General features: G+C 34.2%; 1 protein-coding gene and 1 non-coding gene across 3 annotated transcripts in view; one reads left to right on the forward strand and one right to left on the reverse strand.

Annotated features, from left to right (window-relative positions):
* The window catches only part of LOC119081894 (homeobox protein ceh-37), a 59,651-nt gene extending 53,537 nt beyond the window's left edge, over nt 1–6,114 (forward strand). The window contains exons 7-8 of one of the 2 annotated variants that reach the window (XM_037191121.1): nt 1,812–1,936; nt 3,279–6,114. In XM_037191121.1, the coding sequence (XP_037047016.1) occupies nt 1,812–1,936; nt 3,279–3,610 (457 nt within the window). In that variant the 3' untranslated portion in view covers nt 3,611–6,114. The remainder of the gene's footprint in view (nt 1–1,811; nt 1,937–3,278) is intronic. The other variant, XM_037191122.1, reaches the window with a different exon arrangement.
* An 874-nt stretch (nt 6,115–6,988) lies between these two features.
* On the reverse strand, nt 6,989–7,061 carry Trnar-ucu. The gene has a single exon. It is a non-coding gene; the product is annotated as a tRNA-Arg (tRNA).
* Between the last annotated feature and the right edge of the window lie 581 nt (nt 7,062–7,642).

Genomic DNA, 7,642 nt, shown 5'->3' on the forward strand with positions numbered 1-7,642 from the left:
GACTTTCGAAACTAACAAAAAAAAATTTTTCTTCTACTCTGAAAATGTGAGATGAATCTTTGGCATTTCATACTCTGACCACATCAATAATTATCGCATTTTCATATTTTATTACCAAAAAAAATCGACTCTAAATTTTCTGCATAAATTTTATGTGTGCTTGGTGCTATACATACATTCACTCTTCTCTCTTACATTCTTGCCGGTTCCCAGATCCCTGATGTATCTATATTATTCTTACACAATAACTCTACTGATATTACATTTAAACTTAATTCTCTTTGATCTACCCTTACAACCCCTTTAATTATTCATATTCGGCAAAAATCATTCTTTATGAATATGAACACACAAAAAAACGAGAATAAGAAGAAAATAAAATGGAGAAAAAGAAAATTAGAAAATTGGGTTAGTTCAATATGAATATAATATTTTTAAGATCGGTTCTGAATTGTTATGGATTATACGACGGTTTTGGAGGAAAAAAAGAGAGAGAAGAAAAAAGTTTTTTTTTTCTTGTTATTAATTTAACTTTGTACGAAAATTGGTTTACTTTTTATGATTGAATTTTTCCTGTTTGAACAATTCTACGTTTGGAATGTTTTTAAACAAGAGAAAAAAGAGAATGAAAAAATATTTGATGCTTTGGGATACGAGATGTAGTCAGAATGTAAAAACAAAACTGTCGGTGCTATTTGCACCCGGTGCAAAATGACTTTTTGTATGAGGAACAAAATGTCTTCCTAACACACTTTGTAAAAGAATGAATCCTTCGAGGATTACTCAACCTGTCACATATGGCTATTCATCTGTTATCGATAATGACGACAAAAACAATGACAAGCTCTGGGTAATATGGTTTTCTATATAGAAAAATTGATGTTAAAAAGATTGAAGTACAAGATTTGAAATCAACAGATTAAAAATACTTTGATCGATCATCGATGGAAGGAAATAGACCAGATAATAATACTTGTCATATCTCATATGCTTACCGTCTGTAACAGGTTACTTGTTTTTAATGTATTTTGTTATCGAATACTCTCCCAACGCAAGTGCTAACTATAGCTAATAAACGTAGAATAGCAATATGAAACTAAAGTTCTGTAATAAGGCACATTGTAAACATTGTGCTCTCCTTTCATTCGCACTATTTGTCATTCAGGTACAAATATACATTTTATGTTATTTGTATTGGTTGCAAATGGTCACTTCCAATGTAAAATAGTCCTTGTTTGGAACTTTTTAACGCTTATGTCAGTGAAGTAATGGCTCATTTCTTAAAGGCTTTGTAACTGTGTTTCTCGCTACTGTAAAGTGCACTTTGCGGTGGAACAAGCGAATTTTACGTCGCTCGATACATAAAACTATTTGTGCTAGTAGAATTAGTAGAAAAGAAACCATGGACTGGCCACGAGTTAGCAAATTTGGTGATGAGTTGAAATTTCATTTCGACTTTGATTCGCTAGACTTGTTCGTGTGCAAATCGGTATAGTGTTCTTAAAGCACTGTATCGAGTACCACTGTCGCCATGGCCTGATGAGAAATGTTATTTTTGAACTGCATATTAATGAAAGACGTATTTAAGTTTTCTCTCAGATCGAAACAGTGGTCGAATGTCTTATGATAGTAGAACTGTTAAACGGTATCTCGGTTCTCGATGTAGTAAACAATGTTCTCGAGCTCGTCTCGAACCATCTACTCCATCTCGAACCGAGATACCGTATCTTATACGCCTTACGTGCACAATAAATAATTTATTTTCTGAATGTCCATCAATCTATTTAAACAATTTTTCTTTCTATTTCCAGCAACAATGGCTTTCGACCGATTCTTGACAACGGTTCGGGTCGAGTTACACAATCTTTATTTTTACCACCGCATTTAGCTTCATTGGGATCGCAGTTTCATCCACCGTTGTTTCCGCATCTGAAAGGTAATTATATTTTTGTGTAAGACTTACAATTATAACTTGCTGTGACACCGAGAAAGAACAGGAAAGCTGAATCATCTTACAAGTTTCACGAACATTTTCGCTATGAGAAGATCGAAATTTTTAACAAATTTGTGAGAAATATAGGAAAGGTTTACTGTCAGTTTTTGCCTTTAACCTTAACAGATTCATTCATAAAGCATTGAAATCCAATAAGAACATTGTTTCGTCCGCTTGAAGTTGTTGGAAAATTCGTAAAATGAAAATGTTTTTTGCAACCACTTTTCTAACTACTTCAAATGGCTCATTGGTTCTGTATGTCCACCATTATTTGTTATGGAAGTCTTAAGCAATCAATCTATTATTGTAGTCTGTTATCGACAGCGACTTAAAAAAACGATAAGTTCAGGTTAAACAGGTCATTATACAGAGTAACGCGAAATGTTCACACCATTGAAAGTAATAGATGTTGTCTGCTCTAAACGTTGAAAGTACTGAGACGTGATAGACTTCATTGAACCGTCTGTCACTTCAAATGAAATTTGTTTACTTTAAAACTGGACCACGACCATGAATCAGTTCTTTGGCATAATTTGTTGCGTTTTAAGAAGCTTTTAAGCTTCAGTATACGTTTACTTCGGTACATTTAAAATCATTCCTTAAATTCCTTGAGAGGGAACGATTAACATGAGTTTTTACTATCATACGGATATGACTTTCCTAGTGACGCCATGAATTAAGACAGACGACAGATAAGTAGTTTGTCTCTGTCAAAGCTCAAGTGAAAACGATATTGCATCCAGGCAAAGATTTAAAATGTTGTTGGCGTTAGTTTTCTGTAAATTTCATTCGATAAAAATCCAATAACGAATTCATGCAAATTGTGGCATCAACAACGACAAGACACAGGTGTACATAAAATCAAAATGTTTTACACTGAGGAAAAAAAAACACACAAAAAACGACACACAACCCTCCCCATGTATTTAGATGTGACACCCTTTTACTGACACCTCTCTCATGTATGAAGATAGCATTTTCAATCTCATCAATAAATCATTTTCGAATGCAACCTTGCTCCTTGATAGCAATCAGTGTATTTTAAAAGTGTTTCCGTTGTAGAGGATTTTCCAGCATAAATTTTACTCTGATCAAGATGTATTGACGCTCATGTTCTAGTAAATTGAATTAAGCGACATCAATAATGGATTTTTGTTTGATTGATTTTCGTTAACATGCAAAACGAACAAAGTGAGAAGACGAAACAGGAAAACATGGGCCAAATGCAAACGATTTTCCTTTCCGTTCCAATAAATTATTAATTCGTGATTCTTATTGTATTTAGCTTTTCCAGGCTTATGCTCTTGTTGTCCAATAAAACCACCGACAACATCATCGGCTTCATCATCATTATCGCCGACATCAGCCAACACCGATCCACGTTCCAGTTCCGTTGCTGAACTACGCCGTAAGGCTCAAGAGCATTCGGCTGCATTGCTACAATCATTGCATGCGGCTGCAGCAGCTGGATTCTCATTTCCAGCGCTACATTTCTCCCCATTATCACTACACAGTGCAACGAATCATCAACGTAAATTGAATGATAGTCCCATTTCGAACAATCACCACACCGAACAACAACAATCAACCAATCATGTTAGTGATAAGAGTGATTAGTTAAAGGAGGTTTTTCATGCTTGGCAATGTTATCTCTTTTGCATCCAAATTGGTTCCTTTCTTCCGTTTTCATTTTCGGATAATCAAATTATATTTAAAAGTGCCATTGAAACTTACATTTAAACAAACAAAAATAAATAATTTCAATCACTAACAAGTAGCGATGTAATACTTACAAGTAAATAAAGTAAACTAGGGACAGTGGAGTGGAGGAACAGGAGCGGAGCCAGCGAGTCAATGTCAAAAGAAGTTTTCATGTTTGTATGAATCATTGTACCATATAACTCTTTCAACACTTTTTGTCTAACTTTCTAATTTTTCATCAAATTCAAGCTTTTGTCATCTGTTATCGACAGCGATGCCGAAAGTAATAGATAAACACTGGCTGGAACGATCTTTTATAGAAAAATTTATGTTAAAACAATTGAAGTACAAGATTTTCCCTTTAAGTTTTTCAAAATACCTAGATTAAACGAACAAATAGACTCGATAATTATGTTGGTGGATGGTCTTGGGAGAGGTTAGTTATAGGTATGTTATTGGACGGGTTGCCTCAGTGGTTAAATGATAACATACTGTTCCAATTTCGCTGAGATTTTTCTCCAATGTATGGCATAACAATGACGTTCAAGCACACTCAAGCGACATAATTTTGAATAGTTTTCGCATCCAACGAATTGTACACAAGAATGGCACATATAACGTCGACCGATAAATATCAGAGTCTAACTTAAGGCGTAGATATAATTATCACTGAATATGGGATGTACTTTGTGTTAGATGTCAGTCATTTAGGCGATGTGTTGTGTTGTTTCTACTTGCAGATCCGTGGACAACGAAAGAAGAAGTGGCTAATTGGGCTAATGTAATATATACAGGCCGTTAGTATCCTATACTTCTATATCGCCCGCGTTGACAAATATTTCTTCGTTTTGAGCGATTTTTCATCAGAGTTTTCATTGTTCAAAATTATCGAAATCGAATTTGCCTTTAAACCGATCTGATTTTGACGAAAACTATGTTGCTGTCAAACGAACCTTGTGCAAAATGTAACAACGACAATCTCGATTTCGTATTAGTTTAATAACTTCGTTTTCCTAGTGCAGAGAGGTTATGCTTGATACGCTCACAGGAACTATTGGCAATATGACTTGGACATCAGTACCACTAGCTTTTCCCACTATATTATTAGGGATCGATGCTTTGCTGAAAAGCATTCATTTGGACGTTGTTTAAGTACTGGATTTTAGTTTATTTTTGATGACATCTGTCCAGAATCCTTTTTCAAAAATATAGGACCGCAATAACAACCACAAATGTGTTAACAGGAAATAGATTTGGTTATGGCAGTCTGACCAGCTATTGCGGTAGTCTTGACTTTTCGAATGAAAAGATATCATCAAAAATGGAACACGAGACATACAAATGTTGGCTATAATTTTAGCTAAGCCTCTTAAGACGAATCAATACAACGTTAAATTGTAGCCTAAATTTGTGGGAAAAAAAATATTTTGTCGATGTTAACTTCGTATTCGCGTCGTTTACGGAAGAAGTGGGACCATCGTTCTGTGTCGAAATGTGTTGCCACAAATTCTGAGTTTGAGAACTGATGCCGTAATCTTTAGAAGACTAGTGGCCCGTTCCGGTAAAAAGTTTTCATAGAAGATTAATGGCACGCATCGGCCCTTAAAACCTAAACCACTTCAAAAGTCAACAGCGATTCGTTCAAAAAGGATATTGTCAGTTCCGATTAGAAACTCTACCAACAGAAATTATGTCATCTCAGTCATCTTTTGTAAATAGCGGTCCGATGAAAGAACCTCGCTCCGCTCCAACTATCTTAAAAACTAACAAAAAAAAAATGAAAGAGAAAAATACTGTGGCACACCAAAACGATAAATGAATACTCAACGTGCAATTGATCATCGAATTTTATTTTAACTATTTTTGTGTTCGTAAAATTTATGTCTAACCTAATTGCCACACTTAATGAGAATAGTTTTACGAATTTTGAACGATTTTTTCTTTTTGTTTCGTTGATAATAAAATTATTGTAAAGCTAAGTACAATTTCTGGATATAGATTTATAGTTTAAGTAAATTTTATAAATAAAACAAACAAAACAAAAAATTGCAAAAAAAAGAATGAAAAATCCAATATTTATTAATGTACATAACTTAAAGCCAACCAAACATTTAAATTATATATATATAGAAGACATCACACTCACACATCCGTAGATGAATAAGCCAGCATTAGTTAAGACGTATTTAAAAAAAACCAAACAAAAAAAATTAATAAATTGTAAATGATCACCTTGGTTATTAACATAAGAACATTCTTTAATTTTAGTCTCGATTTTAGTGTCGAAGAAGTCAACGCCAATCAACCAATTTCAGTTCATTTGTTTTTAACTTTCCAATAACAAATTATCGTAAATTAATTGCCAGTTATATCAAAATTGAATAGAAAACAAAAGGAAACTCAAACCAACAAATACAAAAACAAAAATCGATAAATTGAGTTAAATAAGAATTAATTTTCAAAAACTAAATGTATTATGAGCAACACAAAAAAATATTATAAAATTATAAGTAATTCAACCCAAACAACAGTGTTCGTTTTCTTGAAACCAGTCACACTGTCGTTTTGAACAAGAAAAGGTAAGCGGAAACCCTAACTCTTGTAATGGCATCGCAACTCTCTGAGATGAAAAAACGAACCGTTGCAGATATCCAGTGAAACAACGTATGTCGTAAGCTTGTTTTACTCAGCTCCGCCTCGTCAGGAAAAACTTACGACTAGTACCGAAAAATTCCATCTTCGTAACTCAAATTCATCCCTTGTAACAAAATATTTTGAGATCAATGTTACGAAATGTTCTTACAAAAGGATAAGACGAATAGGTTCCAGTTTTACTCATATTTTTTACAGATTGGATTTTCTTATTTAATACACTTCTACCCAGTTCCGGGTTGTTACGAATTTAAATATAAAAAGGTTATCGTCGAATATAAAAAAATTCACTTGGTCGTGGGCTCGAACCCGGAACCTCATACCCCCAGTCCACAATATTTGCACTACGCCACTTTAACACTAATGGTGTCAACGCCTAATGTCAATACGAAATATTGACCACACCATCGGAATGTTTTTCTAAATTGTCGAGTGAATAACACACATTATATTTGAATTAGATCTGATGATTGAAAAACAAAATGAAACAATAGTCTATCGCGGCGATATCCCAAATTGATTCTCGCAAATGTTCAGCCTCTTAAAGAACGGTTTATTTTCAATTGACTAACATTTACAGGAGCTTTTTCGTAACAATTGAAGTTTGTTTAATTAACAGGTTCAATAATAAAAAATAATAAAAATCCCTTGTGGGGGTCGAACCCACGGCCTTTGGATTAGAAGTCCAACGCGCTTTCCACTGCGCCAAAGGGACAGCGACTTCGTCGTCTGAAAAGTCCAATATGTAGTCATCAGAGCAATCAATTTCACAAATCAATTTTTTGATCATGTAGATCGTAGCCATGTCAAGTATTTCTTTTTCAAGACAGTGAAAGTTCGATCAACTTTATTGAATCTTTGACAACAAATATTTCGAGGAGAAATAGTTTGTCGAAAAATCAACTGAAACTATTTTTCTACAGCCTTTTAGCTTACCCCTTACATTCCAGAAAAAAACTCGCGATATGTTTTTTTTGCAACACTAGATGTGAGTTTGCTGACACGAGCGAAGCGAGAAAAATAGTTTGCAAAATACCTGTTATGTGCCCATACTGATTTTTCCCTTTCTCGAACTGTGTCGACAAGGTGTGTAGTTCTGTTACTAAATTTATCTCTTGGACAAAGTTAAGACGAATCTACACAACGCTAAATTGTACAGCCGCACCTGAACAACTTTTTTTTGAAAGGTCATGAGCCATCGCTATTTTTGCATGAAATCATTAAAGGGGATCTCCACTAACTACTTTGATATGAATTAAAAATATTTTTCGCAATTCCGGTCCATAATCATCACCT

This window comes from Bradysia coprophila, unplaced genomic scaffold, assembly GCF_014529535.1.
Source record: "Bradysia coprophila strain Holo2 unplaced genomic scaffold, BU_Bcop_v1 contig_373, whole genome shotgun sequence".
Lineage (NCBI taxonomy): Eukaryota > Metazoa > Arthropoda > Insecta > Diptera > Sciaridae > Bradysia > Bradysia coprophila.